The 24,749-nt window shown below is 37.0% G+C and overlaps 1 protein-coding gene across 4 annotated transcripts in view; it reads right to left on the bottom strand.

Moving 5' to 3' along the window:
• LOC126236641 (phospholipid-transporting ATPase IF-like) overlaps positions 1–24,749 on the bottom strand; it is a 683,598-nt gene that overhangs the window by 39,512 nt on the left and 619,337 nt on the right. For all 4 annotated transcript variants that reach the window (XM_049946098.1, XM_049946097.1, XM_049946100.1 and 1 more), the window contains 4 exons: positions 20,942–21,147; positions 17,478–17,664; positions 14,569–14,714; positions 14,375–14,478 (listed from right to left, as the gene is read on the bottom strand). In XM_049946098.1, coding sequence (XP_049802055.1) covers positions 14,375–14,478; positions 14,569–14,714; positions 17,478–17,664; positions 20,942–21,147 — 643 coding nt within the window. The remainder of the gene's footprint in view (positions 1–14,374; positions 14,479–14,568; positions 14,715–17,477; positions 17,665–20,941; positions 21,148–24,749) is intronic.

Genomic DNA, 24,749 nt, shown 5'->3' with positions numbered 1-24,749 from the left:
TGTCATGCAACAAGATGGTACTCTGTTTGCTGACACCAGAGAAACACAATAATAATGCATAAGACACCAGGACTGGGCGGAGCTAATAACTTGCCAAGAGATGTACACAAATGATCAGAGGAAAATAAAGCAACACTTGACTTAAAGAAGTCAAGCAGTAACAATTTTGTATGTATGCAAAAATAATAATGCTATTACATTAAAATTAAATGGTGACCCTGTAGGCTGTGGCACTAACACCAAGTTTTTAGGGGTGTGTATAGATACCAACTGAAGTGAAGAGAAAAGATCACAAAGACAACAAAAAGAATTTAATTTTCACAATATTCCCTAAGGGAACTAGCATTAATAATAATAATTGCCTCAAAGTAACTTACTACACACATGATCACTTAGTGACTAGATGGCGTCAGTTGCGGAAGTATTGAATATAGAAGTTCGCAAAAATAGTGTTATACAGTGTCAATCTTGCAAAAAGTGCACGAAACCTGTTAAAAGTGGCTTCATCTGTGTCCAATGTAACCATAAATTTCATTTTCGTTGCAGAAAGGTTGATCATTCCCTGAGAAGCGATGATAATTGTGCGACTATGTGGAACTGTGCGGATTGTAAACAAAAGGCTGCATCCCTTAATGATCAAGAAACGTGTACGTGTGATGCAGCAAGGAAGACCGACAGTATCAAAAAGGAAAACCTATCATATATTACAATTATTGGACTCTTACAGGACGAATTAAAAAAACTGAGTGATGAAAACAGAAGACTCAAGCTTAAATTGGAAGAGAGTGGTCATCAGGTATGTCTTAATATCCCCAAACCTATGGAAGGATTGCCAGAAAGTGAAGCTACGACTAAAACGGCTCACAACAGGCCTAGTAGTAGATGGGTAACTGTAAAATTGAAGGAGAGCGCTTACAAACATATTAACAATAAACATAGGCAGGACTTTGTGTTACCATTAAATAACAAATATAATTTGCTTCAAAACACAGATGACATAGAAACTGTATCAGCACACTCATCTGATAAGGTGGTGCAGGACTCTCAAAACTTAGTGAACAGCCAAGTAAGGTATAAGAAAAAACGTAAAATCAAGATTTATTCAGACAGTTACGCCAGAGGATTAGCAGCTATGTTAATGGAAAGCGGACCTCGTGTGATTAACGAGTTTGAAATAGAAGGTACCGTTAAATCAGGAGCTGGTTTACGAGATGTTTTAACATCAATCAAGAAAGAAAGCACAGTCCTCGCGGACAGAGACTTTGTAGTGGTAATGGCCGGAGCAAACGACGTCAGCAGAAATGAAAGGAAGATTGCTACTTTGACACTGAAGAAGACTCTCGGAATGTTAACCCACACCAACATGATTGTTGTTAATGTGCCACATCGACATGATTTGCCCCAGTGGTCATGTGTGAATAAGGAAGTGGAGCAGACAAACAAGGAGTACAAAACTATCTGTAAGCACTTTAAGAATGTTTTCTTAATTAACACCAGTAGTTGTAGCAGAGAATGGCATACCAAGCATGGTCAACATTTCAGCTATCTAAGTAAACGTGTTTTAAGTGATACAATTATCGGAATAGTATTGGATAAGCTAGAGAAGGAAAAAAGACCAGTAATGTGTTTGGATTATGTTTCAACTGAGATGACAAAAAACTTGTATGCATAGACCAGGTTGGGTGTTCTAGTAACATAAGGACACAACCTGGTCAACTTTCATGCAGTAACAGTAAGTCATGTCAACTAAGAGAATATGCAAAAAAAGAAATGCCTAAAGTAGAGTTTAAAATATGCTACCTCAATATTCAGGGCATGGCAGATAAAAACTTAATTGTCAACGAATTTTCAAATGAAAACGTGATAGATATTCTATGTTTAAGTGAACATTGGTGTAAAGAGGATGAGCTTGGGTACAAAGTATTGGATGATTACACACTACTTAGTTGCTATTGCAGAAAACAGCACTTAGGTGGTGGGGTAGCAATATATGCAAAAACTCCTCTTGCACCAAACTGTGGCAGGATAGATCTCAATACCCTTTGTGATGAAATGCATTTTGAAATGTCAGGTCTAGTAATTGAGAGCCTTAAGCTAATGGTAGTAGTAGTGTACAGGCCACCTAGTGGTGACCCCCCATATCTTTCTGGAGAAACTTGAGGAACTCTTAATGTACATATGTATACCAAAATGGAAAAAATACAATGTTGTCATTGGAGGGGATATCAATTCAAGTTTTGATGTCCTGCAGGACAAGAAAACTGTGACAGAGCTCAAAAATGTGCTTCAACAATTTAACCTGTGCTATGTTAACTGCAAACCTACCAGAGGCTCATCCTGTCTAGACAATATATTTACTAATATTAAGAGAACTTGTATGTCCACTGATGTAATTAGTTTCCCTTTCTCAGACCATGATGCAGTATATCTTAGTCTTAATAATGTAACTTCAGACTGCACCAAACCAGAATCTAAAACTGTGATTACTAGACCAGTGAGCAGAGAGAGGATGGATAGGTTTAGACATGCCCTCACTTATTTCAGTTGGGACACATGTTTTATTAGGCTTCAACACTGTTTAGCTGATATTGTATTCACAATGTTTTTCTCCATCTTTTTAAATGTATTTGAAAATAACACCCCGCTGAAAAAAATGTACAGTGAATATTAGTAGTAATTACAAGAAAAGAAAAATGAAGGAATGGTATACTCCACAGTTAGGGAAACTGAAAAATACTGTTATGCTGTATTCTAGTCTGTACAAAACTAGTAAATCAGAACTGTATAAAGACCTGTATGCTAAAGCTAAATGCAAGTATAGGAAGGCAATAAATGAAGCAAAGAAACTGCATAACATAGTAAACATTGAAAAATATAACAACAAACGCAAGAAGGCCTGGAGTGTAATTAACTCCATTGCACACACTAAACACAAAGAAGAAATTGCCATTACCCCAGGAGAATTTAATAAATATTGCATTCAATCCATTGACGAAATTAGTAGTTCAATAATCAAACCACCTGAAAATGCACTTAGTATTATGGACAGCTGCTTTGAAAAGCTTCCCCCAAGCACCTTCACTTTCACAGAAGTGAGCCCAAATAATATCCTAAAAATAGTGAAAAATTTCAAACCTTCAGTTAGTGTTGATTACTATGATATGTCATGTAATTTGTTGAAAGATGTTATTGATTGTGTGATTTATCCTTTAACCTTTTGTGTTAACAAATGCCTAGTTGAAAGTAAGTTCCCTGACATACTAAAAATTTCTAGAGTTGTGCCCATATACAAAAAAGGGGAAAAGAACTGTCCCGCTAGTTACAGACCTATATCCATAACCCCAGTTTTTTCAAAGATTTTAGAAACGATTATGTATGAGCAAGTTAGTGCCTACTTGGGTAAACTAAATATAATTAGTGATAAACAGTTTGGATTTAGGAAAGGTAAATCCACAATGGATGCAATGGACTCCCTTGTAAAATTAGTCCTAGATGTGTTCGAGGCTAGGGACTATGCCCAGGCTACATTTTGTGACCTGAGCAGAGCCTTTGACTGTGTAGAGCATGACACTGTGCTGAATAAGGTAGTTTACTATGGTTTTGATGACAACAGTATAAATATGTTCAGGTCTTTTCTAGAGAACCGTCAACAAGTTGTGTGCATTGGTAGGGAGAAATCAAATTTGGTTAATGTTAGGTACGGAGTGCCTCAAGGGTCAGTGCTTGGACCTTTACTGTTTATACTAATGATTAATGACCTGCCCTTATTCATAAATTCTCATACAATATTGTATGCTGATGTCACAACTTTTGTACATAAAAGCTCGGATCTAGGTACGCTGAAAACACTGTCCGAAAATACCCTTGCTCAGTCCTCATTATGGTTCAAAGCTAATGGCTTCTTGCTAAATGAAAACAAAACCCAGACACTTTACTTTAGCCTCAAAGAGATTCCTAACTACCAGGAATTAGAAACTGTTAAATTTTTAGGTGTTACTATTGACAATAAATTGACATGGGAACCACACATTAAAAATATATTGGCTAGGCTTTCAAGAGTTATTTATCTAATTCGAAATTTAAAAAGACATGTTCCCAATGACTATGTGAGATCAGCATATTTTGCGTTCTTCCAAAGCATCATCTCTTATGGAATTTTACTGTGGGGTAGTAGCTGTCATGTAAATGACATTTTACTTTTACAGAAGAAAGTAATAAGAATAATAATGGATTCTGATAACACAGAACATTGTAAACCTCTGTTTATTAAATTGCAGTGTCTTACAGTAGTAAACTTATTCATCTACAATGTTTTAATGTACATTAGAAACAAAGTGTCTAATTTTGTGTTGAGAAGTGATATTCATAGCCATAATACTAGAAACAGAACATCTGTAGACGTACCATACCATAGATTATCAAAATCGCATAACTCTTACCTAGTTCTTGGACTAAGGATGTTTAATAGACTAAGTGCTGACTTTAAAGAACTGCCTGTAAATATCTTTAAAGCTAAATTATACAAGCTACTAGTGAACAATCCGTTTTACACCATTGATGAATTCTTTGAAGATGAAAATACTGTATTCTAACGTGTACCTATTTTATGTAAACCAATTTACATCGATATAGTAGTTTATGTAGAAATATATGCTCTTGACTTTGTCTATTGCTGTAATCAGCTGAACGACAATAAAATTATTATTATTATTATTATTATTATGGTATAAATTTCTGGAAAATTTAGGAAAAATTTTTAAATTACAAAAGATAAAAATGAAAATGAATAAGGGAGCTCACTGGCCTGAATGATTTAGAGAGATCATGGCTATGCCCTGTCAGTATATTTTCCAAACATCAGTGTATATCAAGAAAAATGTACATCACTATACCACAAATACCTGTACACACAAACCCAACACAGGAACCAGTGCACCTAGAAAGCAAACACAAAGTGAGAGCTCAAAACAGTATTGAATATTAGGGATTAAAACTAAAGTACCTCAACAAAAGTTTTTTCATATCTCCTTATAAAATGTTATTACACAGTGAAAGATTATTTAACATGTTGACTGCCATGAGACCAACAGCAGACTTGGAGAGCCTCATACCTGATGCTGGCCATTGGCAGTCTTTTCTTTTCATCTCATGTAGTAAGTCTCCCCTTACCAGGGTTCTGGACAACTTTGCTAAGCTCTATCCCTTTTCTTAAACCTTACCAGGCCTTTTCCTTCATCCCTCTTCCATCCCCTTCAACAGTTCTCGCAGAAGAAGGAGCCACTGGCTCAGAAAGCTTGCTAATTGAAATACCTTTTACATAAGGAGAAACATTCCACGTGGGAAAAGTATATCTAAAAACAAAGATGATGTGACTTACCAAACGAAAGCGCTGGCAGGTTGATAGACACACAAACAAACACAAACATCCACACAAAATTCAAGCTTTCGCAACCAACGGTTGCTTCATCAGGAAGGAGGGAAGGGGAGGGAAAGACGAAAGGATGTGGCTTTTAGGGGAGAGGGTAAGGAGTCATTCCATTCCTGGGAGTGGAAAGACTTACCTTAGGGGGGGGGGGGGGGGAAACAGGTATACACTCGCATACACACACATATCCATCCGCACATACACAGACACAAGCAGACATTTGTAAAGGAAAAGCGTTTGGGCAGAGATGTCAGTCGAGGCAGAAGTACAAAGGCAAAGATGTTGTTGAATGACAGGTGAGGTATGAGCAGCGGCAACTTGAAATTAGTGGAGGTTGAGGCCTGGCGGGTAACGAGAAGAGAGGATATACTGAAGGGCAAGTTCCCATCTCCGGAGTTCTGATTGGTTGGTGTTAGTGGGGAGTATCCAGATAACCCGGATGGGGTAACACTGTGCCAAGATGTGCTGGCCGTGCACCAAGGCATGTTAAGCCACAGGGTGATCCTCATTACCAACAAACACTGTCTGCCTGTGTCCATTCATGTGAATGGACAGTGTGTTGCTGGTCATTCCCACATAAAAAGCTTCACAGTGTAGGCAGGTCAGTTGGTAAATCACGTGGGTGCTTTCACATGTGGCTCTGAATCCACAAACCCAATCATCCCGGCCGCCCCATTGTAGCTGGTTACCAAGCCCCCACAGAACGTATCTCTGCCTACGTAGATCAACACCTTCAACCCATTACATGCAGTCTCCCATCCTTCATCAAAGACACCAACCACTTCCTTGAACGCCTGGAATCCTTACCCAATCTGTTACCCCCGGAAACCATCCTTGTAACCATTGATGCCACTTCCTTATACACAAATATTCCGCACGTCCACGGCCTCGCTGCGATGGAGCATTTCCTTTCACGCCGATCACCTGCCACCCTACCTAAAACCTCTTTCCTCATTACCTTAGCCAGCTTCATCCTGACCCACAACTTCTTCACTTTTGAAGGCCAGACATACCAACAATTAAAGGGAACAGCCATGGGTACCAGGATGGCCCCCTCGTACGCCAACCTATTCATGGGTCGCTTAGAGGAAGCCTTCTTGGTTACCCAGGTCTGCCAACCCAAAGTTTGGTACAGATTTATTGATGACATCTTCATGATCTGGACTCACAGTGAAGAAGAACTCCAGAATTTCCTCTCCAACCTCAACTCCTTTGGCTCCATCAGATTCACCTGGTCCTACTCCAAATCCCATGCCACTTTCCTTGACGTTGACCTCCACCTGTCCAATGGCCAACTTCACACGTCCGTCCACATCAAACCCACCAACAAGCAACAGTACCTCCATTATGACAGCTGCCACCCATTCCACATCAAACGGTCCCTTCCCTACAGCCTAGGTCTTCGTGGCAAACGAATCTGCTCCAGTCCGGAATCCCTGAAACATTACACCAACAACCTGACAACAGCTTTCGCATCCCGCAACTACCCTCTCGGCCTGGTACAGAAGCAAATAACCAGAGCCACTTCCTCATCCCCTCAAACCCAGAATCCCCCACAGAAGAACCACAAAAGTGCCCCACTTGTGACAGGATACTTTCCGGGACTGGACCAGACTCTGAATGTGGCTCTCCAGCAGGGATACGACTTCCTCAAATCCTGCCCTGAAATGAGATCCATCCTTCATGAAATCCTCCCCACTCCGCCAAGAGTGTCTTTCCGCCGTCCACCTAACCTTCGTAACCTGTTAGTTCATCCCTATGAAATCCCCAAACCACCTTCCCTACCCTCTGGCTCCTATCCTTGTAACCGCCCCCGGTGCAAAACCTGTCCCATGCACCCTCCCACCACCACCTACTCCAGTCCTGTAACCCGGAAGGTGTACACGATCAAAGGCAGAGCCACGTGTGAAAGCACCCACGTGATTTACCAACTGACCTGCCTACACTGTGATGCATTCTATGTGGGAATGACCAGCAACAAACTGTCCATTCGCATGAATGGACACAGGCAGACAGTGTTTGTTGGTAATGAGGATCACCCTGTGGCTAAACATGCCTTGGTGCACAGCCAGCACATCTTGGCACAGTGTTACACCGTCCGGGTTATCTGGATACTTCCCACCAACACCAACCTATCCGAACTCCGGAGATGGGAACTTGCCCTTCAGTATATCCTCTCTTCCCGTTATCCGCCAGGCCTCAATCTCCGCTAATTTCAAGTTGCCGCCACTCATACCTCACCCTTCTCTCAACAACTTCTTTGCCTCTACTCTTCCACCTCGACTGACATCTCTGCCCAAACTCTTTGTCTTTAAATATGTCTGCTTGTGTCTGTATGTGTGGATGGATATGTGTGTGTGTGCGAGTGTATACCTGTCCTTTTTTCCCCCTAAGGTAAGTCTTTCCGCTCCCGGGATTGGAATGACTCCTTACCCTCTCCCTTAAAACCTACATCCTTTCGTCTTTCCCTCTCCTTCCCTCTTTCCTGATGAGGCAACAGTTTGTTGCGAAAGCTTGAATTTTGTGTGTATATTTGTGTTTGTTTGTGTGTCTATCGACCTGCCAGCGCTTTTGTTTGGTAAGTCTCATCATCTTTCTTTTTAGATATATTTTTTCCACGTGGAATGTTTCCCTCTGTTATATATATATATATATATATATATATATATATATATATATATCTGTGTGTGTGTGTGTGTGTGTGTGTGTGTGTGTCACTTATCTATGTATCTAAATGTAATTTCTTGTTATGTGTATCTACCTGGTGAATTCCATATCATGATCAATGGGTGATAAATAAATATGAATATGAATATGAAGATGTGGAAAAGGGTTTTTGATAGAGGTTGGTTGTAATGCGTCATTCTTTAGCCACACCTGGAAAATAAAATCTCTAGGCACTTTGTATTTTGAGTGTGAGAATAATATATGACTCATGACTTTTTCTGGGATATTATCACAATCACTAAAAGGGAATCACAGTGTGACGTTGATGTAGATTTTAGACATTGTTCCTACAGTCCTCACATGTCTTACGTGACAGTAGCTCACAGATCTAGTCCATAATTTGACACTGTTCTTACATGAATAATTGTATAAGTTGGTAAAACAGCTAAGTGCACAAATAGCGTAAATGCAGGATAAATAAAGCATGTATCTGCATAAACTTAAAATTCATATGTGTTGTATGGAATTGGTTGATGTCAGCAACTGTACTATAAATATAATGTTTACTGCTTCAGTCCATTTCTACTAATTTTAAACATAACATGTTTCAGCAACATGCTACCATCATCAGATGCTTTACAGTTACATGCACGTTAGTCCGAAGTGTGATGAGGTTTATTTGCTGGGTGTGTCAGTGAGGTTACATACTGAAATTAAACCCTGTACAGAAAAATCAATTTATTTCAGTGTGTACCGTATATGAGTTGCATGTTTAAATCATTCATTGATGTCCTACTTTTGAGGGATATGTATTTGTCTGGCACAAAGAGCGTAGCAATAAACACAACACCATCACTTGACACTTTCACATTTGGAATGTAAACAATTGAATGTGAAAGTCTTGAGTGATGGTGTTGTGTTTACTGCTGTACTCTGTGTGCCAGACAAATACATATACAATAAAAATGTAAGAGCATCAATGAATGTGGGAATGACCAGCAACAAACTGTCCATTCGCATGAATGGACACAGGCAGACAGTGTTTGTTGGTAATGAGGATCACCCTGTGGCTAAACATGCCTTGGTGCACGGCCAGCACATCTTGGCACAGTGTTACACCGTCCGGGTTATCTGGATACTTCCCACTGACACCAACCTATCAGAATACATACAACTTGTTCAAGATATACATTATATAAAAGTAACCTCACCCATCAAATAAATGTTATCACATTTAAGACTTACACACACACACACACACACACACACACACACACACACACACACACAAAGCACATGGTGATGGGAGCATGCTGCTGAAACAGCTTGTGCTGATAAATATTTGTGAAAAATGACAGAAGCAGTGGAAATAATTTCATAAATACATCTGCTTAATATTTTGATAACAGAAATTTAATGACTGTGTTGTAAACATGCATGATGTTTCAAAATTACAACAAACTTCGAAGATATGTAGAAGGTGTCTTGAAGAACAAAATGAGGATAAGAACCCATGCCCAAAAATGTCATCCAATGATGATACAGAACATAAAGTTACAGGTGCCGAATGAAAAGTGTAATGACACGTCTGTCTCTACCAAAAAGGAAAAAATCAGCGGTTCTACATGTAAGCAATGCAGAAAACGTGTGATAAAAGGAATCTTATGCGTAAAGTGCAATTTTTGGCTTCATGAGAAGTGCGCAAAAGTGAACCTGAAATTCATTAGTGACGAAGTTCCGTGGGCATGCACCGACTGTTTGCAGTGGGAAACATCAGAACTTGTAAGTACCATAAAGTCAAAAGAAGAAATAATTAAAGCACTACAAAGTGATATTGGAACTCTCAAAAAAGAGATTCAGTCTCTGAAAGAAGAAAACGCAAAGCTAAAAAGTGAATCGGCAAGCTGCGTATGTGGAAACCCATTACAGAACAAAACAAACAAATGTGAGGACTCTTTTGTGCAAACTCCATTCGCGAGCAAAAAACAAAACCGTGAAAACTTACATGTGCATATTCCGGCAAAAACAGTGGCAGAAAGCGAAACATGTGGAAATTCAAGAAACTCCCGCGTGCAAACTCCGTTATTGGGAAGTAAACAAACATATGTAAACTCGCATATGCAAATCCCAGTGAAAACAGTGGCGGAAAATGATTCGTGCGGTAAATCTGTAAGCAAATATAAGTGGAAAACTGTGACGTATAAGAAAAAAGACAAATGTGAAAGAAATCCAGCAAAACAGATCGACAAAAGTGATTTCTTTGCCATCGGCAATTCCATGTTAAAAAATGTAGTGGTTCCGAACTGTAAAGTCGACGTTCGCCCTGGAATCCGACCACAGCAGATTGTGAAACATTTCAACAACATTTGGAACACGGAAAAATCCAACCAAAACAACAATGATTCCATCACAAATTTTAAAGGCGTGATAATTCACGTAGGGACAAACTCTATTAGAAGCAGCAGACAAGAAGAAATCATAAATGATATTCGTAATGTAATTTGGTCAGCCAAAGGTTTGTTTACAAGCTCCAAAATTGTTATCAACGGAATTCTACAAAGAAGATCGGTGAGTAATGCGTATACAAACAAAATAAACACTGGCATTAGGGAACAGTGCGACGAACTTGGTGTTGTATTTGTTGACCCAAATAAATTTCTCGATGACAAATGTCTGGGTAGGGATGGCCTGCACCTAAACAGACTAGGTGCAATGACTTTCAGTAAAATGCTCCTGGATTTATGTAAAATTATAGAAAATAAGGGAAACTAATACGGTCTGCAGGGGGTGACTATCCAAGAATACCATATGCAAACAAAAAACGTGAGTGTAATCATAATAAGGAAGCAGTTGAACCAAAACAGAACGACATTAAAATGAAAAAAAGTGGGAATGCAAATAGTGCTGGAAAAAATTACTTAACAGTTGTTCACCAAAATATATGTTCCCTAGCAAATAAGACCCAACAGCTAGAAGTGGAGCTGGAGTCTACAGAGTGCTCAGTTGTTTGTCTCACTGAGCATTGGTGCAATGAGGCTGAAATTAATCAGTTAGTCTTGCAGTCTTATAATTTAGCGTGTGCATACTGTAGGACTTCTATGAAGTGTGGAGGGTGTTGTATTTACGTAAAACAAAATTATCAGTATAAGACCAGAAGCGATTTATGTGTAATCAGTGAAGAGCAACATTTTGAACTGGCAGCAGTTGAAATCAGGGACCAATACAGGTGTAGGAATTTGATTATCTTATGTATATACAGATCTCCTAGTGGAGACTTCAATATCTTTTTCTCCAAACTTAATCATGTTCTTAACAAGATATCCACTCCAAAGAACCACATTCTCATATGTGGAGACCTAAATGTTGATAAACTGAATCCTGATTCTACATGGGACTCATTACAAAGTCTTGCTCAAAGTTTCAATTTAGTTCCAATGGTTAACAATGCAACCAGAATAACAAAATACTCAAAGACAGCTGTTGATCAGGTATTAACAGATTTAGGCAAAGATAACTGTGAGGTGGTGGTAGCAGAGCTAGGATTATCTGATCACTCAGCTCAAATCATTAATATAAAAGTGGCTCCAGAAGAAACAAAGAAAATGCATATTTAGAGACGAATTTTTTCTAGAAAAAATAGACATGAGTTTGCCAAACAGATAGCAGGACAAACATGGGACTCAGTATACTCAGAAGTAGGTGCAAATGAAAAATTCAAAAATTTCATGACATTGTATAAATTAAATTTTGAAGAAACATTTCCTAAAGTATTATGTCAATTATCAACAGCAGGAAAAAGCAAGTGGGTCACAAAAGGAATCAAAAAATCATCTGAAACCCTAAAGTACCTGAGCTCCATTAAACACAGCCAAACTAATCCTGCTTTCTCACTCTTTTATAAAAGATATAGGAAAACATATAGGAAAATATTGATTGCAGCAAAGAGAGCTCATAACTCCAAAATAGTGCACTCTGCTGAAAACAAAAATAAGGCAGTATGGAAGATTGTGAAGCAGGAAACTGGTACCAGGAAAATAAATCTGTCAAACTTGAAAATCAAAGAGGAAGGGACTCTAATAAAAGACCCAATATATTTGGCAAACTATATAAATGATTATTTTAGTAGCATAGGAATAAAATTACAGGAAAATTTTCTAACAGCCCCTCAGGTCAAAAAGCCAAATAATGGTGTATCACACTCAATGGTGTTATTCCCTACAACACAGGAAGAAGTCTATAAAGCAGTCAGCAAACTGAGAAACAAAAACTCAGCTGGTCTGGATGAAGTCCCCATTTTTATAATTAAGGACTGTATCAAGAGCCTACTTCCACCTTTAGTTGATATTATAAATCAATCTTTCAAGCCGGGCTACTTTCCAGACTATTTAAAATATGCGAAATTACTACCTCTCTTCAAAAAAGGTGATGCAGGAATAATTGAAAATTATAGGCCAATTTCTCTACTATCATGCTTTGCAAAAATATTAGAAACTATTATGAAAGATAGGCTAATGAATTATTTAAATAAATACAACTTACTGTCTGTTGACCAGTTTGGATTTCGATCAGGGAAAAGCACAGAATCAGCAACAGCACACCTCACAAAACACATTCTAGACGCATTAGATAAAGGGAGCTACACAACAGGTATATTTCTTGATCTAACTAAAGCGTTTGATACAGTAGACCACAACATATTGTTAAATAAGTTAGATGAACTTGGAATAAGGGGACTTGTGAACAAATGGTTCCAGTCATATCTAAAAAATAGAACACAGATAACTGAAATCTCACATATTTCAAGTTGCTCAAACTATATTGTAAAGTATACTTCAGACCCAAATTATGTAAATATAGGTGTCCCACAGGGTAGTGTCCTTGGCCCAGTACTATTCCTCATTTACATAAACGACTTCCCACAGAGCATCAAGCATGGACAAACAATATTATTTGCAGATGACTCAAATGTTCTAATCAGTGACAAATCACCAGATGCACTAAAAGAAAAAGCCAAACAAACACTAAACAGTGTATGTGAGTGGGCATCCAATAATAAACTAACACTAAATCTTAAAAAAAACAAATGCTGTTAACTTCTATGTCTGCAAAAAACCACACTATAACAACTTTAAGTTAAACAATGAAACTATAGAATGTGCAGACCACACAAAATTTCTTGGTATGCATGTTGACAGTCAGTTAAAGTGGGAAGAACATATTAAAATACTTAGTAACAGAATCGCTACAGCATGCTATGCTCTGAGAATTCTGACTGCAGTTTGTGATACTACATGTGTCAGATCTGTATATTTTTCTTATATCCACTCTGTTATTACCTATGGAATAATATTTTGGGGAGTCAACAGTAAAAATATTCAAATAGTTTTCAAATTACAGAAAAGAGCAATTCGTATAATAACCAAGAGTGGCAGTAGGGCTCACTGCCTTGAACATTTCCAAAAGCTGGAAATCCTAACTGTCCCCTGTGAATACATTTTTCAAAGTGTTATGTATGTAAAAAAAAATATTGACTGCTATATGAAAAATTCTTTAGTACACAGCTATGAAACTAGAAACCAATACAATCTGCATCTAGAGAGGAAAAATAAAGTTAAAACTCAGCAGAGCTTGTTGTACAATGCTGTTAAATTATATAATAAATTACCCCAAAAAATAAAAGATATTGACACAATCGGACAGTTCAAAACAAAACTAAAATTTTTTTTATTAAATAAAAGTTATTACGCAGTAATGGACTATCTGAATTAAAACATGTAGTGTAATTAAAGTAGCCTCCATTGTAATACATTAGGAAATCAAAAATTGTATAAGAAAATTACAAATTACACAAGGATATAAAACTAATTTAAGATACCTCAAAAATGTGTGTAAATGCGAATTTTATGTGTATAATTGTAGGTATATTGTATTGTATATGATTTTGCTGACGAAATCCACACAATGTAAATTGTTACATGGATTAATAAAGAAATCAATCAATCAATCAAGGTATTGGCACCTGCCTCTGGGCCTCTCCTCTGACAGCAGGCATGACTTCGTACGCAAACAGACCATGAGCAGAACATCTTGCTATCTACCTGACAGCAGTCTGGACATTAGATGGTGCTGTTTCTAATTAGAAATCTATGTTATTTAACATGACTGTTGCTACTTATTCCGCTTCTGTGGAGGCGAAAATGATACTTTTACATAAAGCTTAGTTTCTATGTCTTACCTCCTGTTTTAAATTTATAAATAATCATTATTATCCTAACAACTTACCAAAAGATGAAATTGTAAATCAGAACAACAAAGATTGTCCCAAAAATTGACAGTAGGAGTGATCCAATAAAAAGTGAAGTCCAATAATGGCTATGCAACCACAGCTGTAAATAAAGTAAGTCTAATTAATGCCTGTATAAAAGAACTATGTAGAAAGGTTATTCAGTAGTTGTTTAAGTGGAATAGACATTTACCTTAAGGTTGCAGACGACCATTACATTATGAAAAATTATTGTTCCAAAGCCAGCAAAATCAACTGGGCTACTGTCATATAGAAGCACTGGATTTGATGCCAGTAACAGCCATGGCAAGAAATAAGCAACCACTGAATGCCATATTCCTGCGAAGTAGAGAAATTTACTTTCTGTAGGCATTGCCAATGCATCAAATTCCTAACACAGCTACTATTAACAAATGTAAAATGCAAATTTCAAAACTTTTAATGGATAAATACAGTCAGCTGTTCTTAACAGCTGTTAATATTATGATACTACAGATATTGACATCACAAAATTCATATGATGATCATAGTGACATTCTGCCACTAAATGTATACACAACCAAACAGTATAATGAGAGGAGACAACTATTCACTGTGCAAAGGAAGCACAGGAGAATGTGAAGCCACATAAACAAGCGGTGACTATTGCAACACAACTTTGGAACTTATAATTTTCAATTTTCTGCCTGTCTTCTTCACTGAATCATTATTTCAGATGGAGCAAGTGAGATGAATGTGTAAGTCGAGGAAAATGGAGTGCTAGATACAATAAGAAGGAGAGGAAGAGAAAGTAGGAAGGGCAGCAATACATGGGTAGAGACATTTCCAATTGTAGACTTGAGTAGTCACTTATATAAATGCAATGAACTATGAGATAAAAGGCAAGGTCAATGGAAGCTATCAAGAAAACAGTGTGGAGGAAAATACAGCACACACAAGATGAGAAGAGGCATAAAGAAGGAAGGTTAACATTTAAAGTCACATCAAAGTTGACATCATTAGTGATAGGACAAAAGCTTAGACTGAATGAAATAAGAGTGGTGGACAGCTATAGCTTATTTCAACATTCACTCTACTGTTTAGCCAAATGGAAAATTGGCCCTCAATACTCAACTGAACTGAGTCCTATGCATTAACTTCTCCACCAACCTCCTTGGTGTGAGATAAGAAATAGAATGAGATTGCACATTAGCTATAATTAAAGAAGGAGTGGGAAGAAATATGAAACTGGTGGGGAGAGGGATGGAAATGAAATGGAAATAGGAGCAGAGTATTTTGGAGGAGAGGAACTAAGACTAGTGTGTGTGAGCTGTAAAAGCAGCCACTGAAGTTGACTAGTTAGTACTGATCCACATGTGTTCTCCATCTGTATGGTCAAGCGTACCACTGTCCATAGTTTGGTAATAGCCATTCATACATGTAAATAATTTGTGGCCAAGCTCATATAGTAAATGGTGCAGTGGTTGCAACAAAGAATGTGCTAGATGGCTGAGTGCAATAAACAGATCTTACATCTGGTCTATTTGGGGGATATATGGAAGTGGAGTTGAAGGTAGGAGTTTCATAAGATGGACTAGGATATCTCAAAGGTTGTGCAAGTAATGGAATACCACTTTGGAAGAGACAGGTCGGATTTTTGGGAAAATATTTCTCCGCACAATTTGTAATAAAAGGCAACTGAAGCCACTTTCCTGACCCTGTTTCCAAATACTTCCTGTCCACTTCATTTAGGATTAAGACTCCTCCACACATCTACTTGTAATTAAATTGTTTGTCTATGTGTACATCTCACTCAACCAGTTAATTAAGCTGGGTGTGAGAGTGAACAAGTCATCAGGAATTCCAGGGTATGAATAAAGTGGACAGCATTGGACTAAATGTTCAATTGTCTGCTCTTCTTGATTACATTCACACATTGGTGAACTGATCCAGCCCCACTTCAGGTACAAATGGGGCTGGATCAGTTCACCAATGTGTGAATGTAATCAAGAAGAGCAGACAATTGAACATTTAGTCCAACACTGTCCACTTTATTCATACCCTGGAATTCCTGATGACTTGTTCACTCTCACACCCAGCTTAATTAACTAGTTGAAAAACACAGACTTTAAGGTTTAATCTTGTCTAATATCATATGTATAAAATCATTTGCCTTATATCAACTGTATATTGTATAAAATCACCGTACAATTAAATAAATAAATAAATTACTCTCCTCCTTTGTCACCATCTCACACCATATCCTCTCTTCCGTGCTCTACTCTGTCTTCTCAACAGCCCACCTATATTCTGTCCCTACTCCACCATTCCCTTAGCCATGTTCTGCATTCCTGTGTGCAACATGTCTCTACTCCTGCAGCACCAGGTGTAGTTGTCTCTGCTGATGTACTCTTGGCCTTTTCTTATGCAGCCTCTCACTCTTCCTACACCTGAATGTCCCCCTTCTTCCTTGCACATTCCATGTCCACACTGCCATGTCAATTAGAAACAACCATTTACTACATTTGGGCCATCACATCACAGTGTTTCAATCCTTGTTTATGTGGCTGTATGCTGATCAATGATTCCTCTGTATGTTGAGTGGTGTTCTCTCCCTTGTTCTTGAATGATTAGTTATAGCTTTATCAGAGTATAACCCTAAAAAGTGCTTCTGCTTGAAAACATTAACTACAGTGCAAAAAAATATTCGTTCTAGAAGAAAATAAAACTCTATGTACTGTTCAAATTTAAAAGTCTGCATTAGGAACTTATATAGTATTCATGAAATGTTTGTGTGATTCATTATTTATGGAAAAGAATGAAAAACTTGAGACTGAATCTTTACAGTCCCAGTGTTTTGTCTTTAAGATATTCCTTCGCAGGTGGTTTGTCATTATCTGTTCATTCTCTGCCTTACATCTGTATTTCCTTTCTAGCTGCAACTATCCTAGTTGTTGCCAATTATCTCCTTTCTTACTAAAGCCTATTTTGTGTTTTATTTCAATGTAGTTCTGCACCCATATTTTATGGGACAGTGAGTTCAGCCACATCCTTGCAGTGCTTCACATTCTCAACCATTAAAAATTCTAATATTTCATTATAAAAAGAAATGTATTATCTTACCCAAACATGTCCACTGGAAGAATGTTGACCAAGTCATATATACATTTCTTGAAATTTCTTTATAATAATGTGGGTAGGCAATTAATTTCGTTGATGGACGTGTTTGCTCAAATATACCATATATAAGAATTGGTAATGATGTGCAAATCACATTGAACATTGTTAAATACAAACTGTCATACAAGGCCTGAAAAATTAATGCCATACATCAATGTTTCATACTGTAATAACATGATATTAAGACATATTAAATAAACATAGAAATTTGAAAAGAAGAATGTTAGACACTTTCAAAACTTTGGTGTGTGTGTGTGTGTTAAGTGTCAACATGCAGTGTACAAATTTGATGTGATCTGTCTCAGGAAAGACAACTACACAGTTGTTAATCAATACTGCAAACCAATAAGCTAGAAATAAAGGCCCTTACAGAAAAGAAAATTTATTCTGGATAAATGTTCAATGTCCTCCAAATCAGAGAATCATATTCTCCTGGAAGAATCTTGTTAAAATCAGCTGGCAATTTTTGTCCTTACAATCCTCAAAGTTTCAGCTGTGAACGCCTATGAATGCAAAACAATAATATTTCTTCATTTTATATTCTGACACTAAATCAACAGTACTACTCTAATGCTTCCAGGAATATGGTGCCCAAACAGGAAAGACATTAAAAGTTTGTTTCAAAGTAAGGAAAATAGATTGGGAAGCATACAATATGATGAAAAGTGTGCCGGGTAATGGTAGACAGTCTCGCCAGCATTTGTCAGTGGTGTTCCCCATAAGACAGTAGGAATGCCACAAAAGTTTCTCCATTGCCATGAATACTGACAACACATAACCCCCAAGAAAACATGAAAAAGGTGTGTTGTAATCTTCATGCCAGATATGTGTTTGAGCAAAGATAGTTGGAAAGCTCCCAATAATACAAAAATGTACTGTGTTTCAATCTTTGAGGATCTGAGCAAATGAAAAGCCTTGTCATGATTCATAAGGCAACTATTATCCAATTGAAGATACTGAAGAGGTAACACTGCCCAAGGACCAACAAAAGAGGAACAGGATTTTTGGCCATGCTGAAGTCCTGTTTGTTGAGTATCATAGTTATGCAATTGTTACTGAGCTTAGACTTTGTCCTTACTAAGTGGAAATTTTCATCAAAATTGGTCAGCTCAGCGACTGCAGATGAGCAGCTTCCAGTTAATCTATCTTTTTTCCTTTCTTTCTTTTTTTAACAGTGGTGTTGACTGGTTTGATGCAATCTGTGTCAACTTCCTTTTAGAGTCAGAAGAAAAGACAGTTTTAATATAGGCCTCTCATAAATTGCCACAGTGCTGTGTGCTTGATCCAAAGACCCCCAAACAGAAGAAAATACATATGTAAAAGAATAGAGAGGTGACATGGTCAAATTTTGTGTTCAGTTGGAAAGGACTATTTAATAAGAAATTTCTAGCAGTAGGTCAAACAACAAATTCTCATTATCTTAAAGGCCTGGATTATTTATGGTTAGAACTCTTGGAATTCAACTGAATATTAAGACCAAAACTCATGATTATGTTTCACAACAGTGTCCCTGACCTCAAATGGAAATTTGTATGTAGTTTTGTCTGCCAGAAAAACAATTATAGCCCTTGTCTGTCATATGTGTTCATCTATTTGACTCTAGATTCATGGTAATTCCTGCAACTCAAGCTGATTATGAACTGAGACCATGGTAACATCACACAGGATATTTACAGGGAATGTACTTGAGTTTTTAAAGAGATCACACAAAAGGAGTTGAATGGCTTTTACTTAAAAAATTTACATTTAATTAATGAAAAGTTGCTCCATTACCTGAAGATAAAGTTTCAGAACCAGCACTCTCCAAACACAGAGAAACTAATCAAAATTTACATTTATTCAGCTATTTATTGATTCTTTAATAAAAAAAGAAATTTTGAATATAAGTAGAGGACCTGTCTTGTTGCTGTGCTTGTTGCTGCATCAGCATTTCTATATTTATCTGTTTCTGTAATTGTTTGCCAATAATGAAATAGTCCATTACTAGTGTAGGAGTTAGTGATTTTGGCACAAAATGGTCAGTTTTAAAAGTATTTCAATATTCCATCATTTAATTCTGCACACACACATACAAACACACACTGATTCCTCTCCAAAATTGCTTCCTACCAGAGTATTTGTTACATATATGAGGGTAAGGTAAAAAGTTCTTGGCCTGGCAGTGAAAACTTTGTTCATGTAAGTTTAATCTCTGAAGTGCAATTCTGAAATTCTATAAATTTCTCATAATTGGCTGCTGTAACCTATTCAGTGGCCTGAAAAAACTTCAATTTGAAAATTTCTTTACATATGGAAATACCTATAAGTTAAACAGTTCTAGATCTGGAGAATAGGGTGGATGTAACATATATTTTAAATCCTTCTATTTTACCACTGCAGAAGCAATTTTATGGTCATTTGTACTGTCTTGATGAAAGTCCCACCCCATTCACTTTTTTGTCCAGGCCTCTTCTTGCAATTTTCTTTCTTTTTTTCCGCCCAGAAGACTTGCTTATTGTTTGGTATTACTGTTGTATCCTTTTACAGATAACCAGTAAGAAGAATCTATATTGCTTCCCAGGTAGGCGAACTGGTACAGAACTAGTGGCTTCCATCTACTGTTATGACAATAGTTACATTTTTGTTTTGAAATGGAGGCTCGACATCACATCCACATTAATATCTTAGGGCTGAAAATCTGTTGGATTCTTTTGAAAATGGTCCAAACATTTAAGAGAAAACTGTTTTTAGCCTTTGGTCAGCTTTCAAAAGTGTGACAATTATTTTGCACAAAGCTTTCTCATAATCAACTCTGCATGTCAAATATACTCTTTTTTTGCTATGCTCATAGCATCAGCTATTCCATAGAGCCTCTATTGACAAATGTTCAATTGTGCACTTTCTTAATGTTTTTAACTGTGATTGCACTTTAGGGATACCGTTTTTGTGGAGTTTTTTGAGGAAAGTTTGGCCTGGTTTCAACTTGGTCATCCATTTTGTAATTTAAAAAATGAAAGAGTAGACTTCATCAACTTAGAATGATTTCTGTTAGTGATAATCCATCAAAAAGTAAGGATTTTGTGACAGTGCAGTGTTCCAGTCCATCTAGTTGAGTGACTGCATAAAAAAAAAAAAAAAATTATATCGATCAAGTTAAACACTTGGCTTTCATTACTGTGGAATGTGTACCAACATAATAAGAACAAAACCTCACTGATACCAATATCAGGTTGAGAACTTTTCACTTTGCCTCATATCAAACTTTACTAATGTGTGAATTCGTGTATCTGTAAATTAGCATATCAGCCTGGACTGTCATTGTAACATAATAATTCATGTGTAGCTGTCAAACCACTTTTGTTTTTTAAAAAAGATAAAAGCCTTTTGTGACACATTTAAGTATGGCATGAATTACTTTAAATCATTACCTGTGTTGAATATAGGCAGTGGAACTGGAAAAAGACTTGCGGTGTGATGAAAAATATGTTTTTGTAAAAGAAGTACAGTACAAGTGTTGATATGCGCTCATAATACCAGTGGCCATGCACAAGAAGAGTGCGTCTCAGAAATCTGAATCGTGCAAATGCAAAATCTGAACACCTTACAGCTTGTCGACCTTCTTTTCCCACTATTCCTGAAAGAAAAAAATTATGCCTATATTAAAAGTAATATGCCTATGGGAAAAGTAATACAAAATACTGTAGTAGTGTACTGGGGCTAAAAAATAAGTGGCACCAAACACAATGTCAGGAAAATTACAGAACAAGAACTTAATTACAAGACATTTGGCGGCATACAACAGTATCCACAAGATATAATTAGGAAAGTTCTAAAACTGAAGATAAAACATTAAAAAAATTAATAAAACTGGAGAAACTCTTCTACATCAAAATAACTAACAGGAGAAAAAATGGAAAATCCAGGATATTGTAACAGGAGAAAGAGATACACTTAGCTGCCACACCTGCTTTCCAGCACCATGAGGTTGTTCAAAAGCTCCATTAGTAGTTTGTCCCATTACTTAGAAAGAGTTTTGTAGATGTCTATAACACTCCTTGATGGTTGCTAATGTGACACAGTTTGTCTCCTGAATGCATCTCTGTGATGTATGTTACTAAACGTCTAACCTGGATAATGTGCCTGTTGCAGGCTGCATATCTAATGGCTTCCAAGGGGGAAGAAAAGTTTGATTTTCAATATCTCAAACAGTTATTGACTGAATTTAAAGAATTAAAATGCTGTCATAATCTACCCATTAAGAGCTATAATCTAATGTCAAAATTTCAGCACAATAAGTTAAGTATTACGGTTAAAAACTGTATAAATGTTGATACAGCATTATTTTAGTGTGTAAATTACCCAAACTATTCTAATCCAGCGCTTGAGAATGAGGGCATTAAGTGACTTCCAACAAACTTTATAAATAACTCCAATCCTTCACAAAACTTTCTCTGACTGACACCCTCCACAAAATGATGAAAGCACAAAAGCTTGTCGCTTACTACATTTTAGCTGTTCTTGCTGTAAAATTACAGCATCAGGCCTGTCATTTTAATATATTGCTTCTTTACTACTACATGTACAACTACATACTTACTCTGCAAGTCACCATATGGGGTATGGCAGAATGCGGCTTTACCACTACTAGTCATTTTCTTCTCTGTTTCACTCGCAAATGGAGCAAGAGACAAACAACTGTCAATATGCCTCCATAGAAGCCGTAGTTTCTCTTATCTTATTTTCATGGTCCTTAGGTGAAATGTAAATTGATGGCAGCAGAATCATTCTGTAGTCAGCCGCAAATGCTGGTTCTATAAATGTTATGAATAGAGTTTCACAAAAATGTGCTGTTGCCTCCAGGAATTTCCATTTGAGTTCAAAAAGTGTGTCCATAATTCTCACATGTTGACTGAACCTGCTAGTAACAAATCTAGCAGCATGACTCTGCATTGTTTCAGTGTCTCCATTTAGTTTGACCTGGTAGGGATTCCAAACACTTGAGCAGTACTTACAAACAGCCCATTCTAGTGCTCTGTAGGAGGTCTCCTTTATAGATGAGCACAGTTAACCATTCACCTTTCCTACTGTTGATCTTACGTGCTTGTTCCATTTCATATTGGTTTGCAGTGTTACACCTAGAGGCTGTATTACACGGTAGCACATCAAATTACTAATACTGTATTTCAATACTACAAGATTGTTTTTCCTACTCACCTGTATTAACTTGCATTTTTCTACATTTAGAGATAGCTGGCATTCATCATAACAAATAGAAATTCTGTCTACGTCATCTCGAATCCTTCTGTAGTCATTCAACCATGATACTTTCCCATATACTACACTTTTTCAGACATTATCTACATATATCACTGGACATGTCAGCAAAATTATATCATTGTGCAACACACAGTTCAGGAGATGTGATGGTTTATACATGGAAGTTTGATTCATTAAAGAATGGTGGTTGGGAGTTTACTGGTACTCTATAACATAAGTGGGGAAACTATGGCCTCTTGGCCAGCCCAGCCCTCAAACATCAATACGGAGGCACATGGATATCATTGAGCTAACTAAACCACAGAAGGTGGAGTGAATTTGTTTTTTATAATTCTTCTTCTGATCTGTATTTAAAAGTTTGCATGGAAGTCACCAACAGTATCAAGATATTTCACAAAGTGCTTCCATAAAATGTTTTCATTGCATGAATAAACTTATTTCTGAACAGAGGTTTTTGCTGTTAGGGCACAACAGTGAAAATACTGTAGGAAAGACACATTAAAAAAGATACCAATGATGCATCTGACATATGGAATGCAACAGTTTTCTCACAGTGATCTGTTATCTTAATATTTCAATGTGATGGTTGACACAAAAGGGAAAGATTGGACATGTTTTCTGGTGATAAAGCTGTTGTTGCTTGGTTATTATGAAGACAATGCGGTTTTCAAAGGGCACAATTCCAGGTCTCATCTCATCACAAAACATTCTGGGTGCTGCAGTGAACTGCTTGAAGATCAAGAGTGCAAAAGTCATGCCAAATGTTGGTTCATTCAAGTAATAACAACATTTTTTATGAAACAGTACAAAAATGATCCTGACAATAGACACATATAAAAGTATGAGTGACTCACTACTAAGCTTTCGCAACTAATAGTTCCTTTGTCTGTTAAGAGAGAGAGAGATATGTTAGCGAATTCTTTTCGTATCCTCATCCTCACAACAGGTGGGCCTGTCATTCTTGAGCATAAGTAATCTGCCATTCCTTTTCAACCTGCTCCAACTTATTCATATATTCTCCCTGACAAATGAACTATTAGTTCCGAAAGCTAGGTAGTGTGTTCCTATTCTTTTTATATGTGTCTACAGACAGCAGTATACATTTCATCCCCTCAAATTAATTTCTGGCTAGAAATTCTGTCTCATAATCAGCTGAATTATTCTTTGATTCAAAAATGATCATGTAACTACAAAAGCTAGTTCTGTTGTTACATTTAATATTGCAAAATAGAACAAGTTGTTTAAATACACACATAAGTATCATGTGGCTCCACTTGATAAAATTTGTTAAGAGAGTGTGGGAGCTATGAGAAGAATGGCAAAAATATTCCTACCTAAGAATTATTGTATGGCATGGGCAAGTTTGAAAAGAAATATGATAAAATGTCAACTTTTCTGAATTTGAACACAATGATGATTGGTGCCTATGAAGTAGTAAAGTAGTGCATAAAGTTGAGTGGTCTGCACATTGAGTTTTTGTGCCATTTCAGAGATTCAGAAAATTGGAAAGTAAGTTCAAAATATTCTCAAGTATATTTATTGTAAACATGAAACATGTATGAGAAAATCTGCAATTTGAGCTGTTTACAGTTCAACAGTGTGCTTAAAGCTTCCTTTAATCCTGGTAAATCTTCCAGGTTGTATAGCCATGCTTCATGAGACATTTCCCTTCTTAACGACCACACAACCCAGAAGATTTACCAGCAGCTTAAACATCTGATCATGAAAGCCTACATTGTACAATCCCTTTAATTCTGAAAATATCAGTGACTCCTTCAAATTGCTAAGCAGTGTCACATATCCAAACTTCAAGGATTTTGACAGGGGAATATGGTGATGTTTGCACCCCCATATATGTGTGAACCGATATTTTTGATCATAAAGCAATGTAAGCATGAACTGCATTTGTGTATGATGGCCAATCATATTCAGATGTATCAGAAATCCAAAGAGATTTGG

Source organism: Schistocerca nitens, chromosome 2 (assembly GCF_023898315.1).
Source record: "Schistocerca nitens isolate TAMUIC-IGC-003100 chromosome 2, iqSchNite1.1, whole genome shotgun sequence".
Classification (NCBI taxonomy): domain Eukaryota; kingdom Metazoa; phylum Arthropoda; class Insecta; order Orthoptera; family Acrididae; genus Schistocerca; species Schistocerca nitens.
This window is presented reverse-complemented; position numbering and strand designations above follow the sequence as displayed.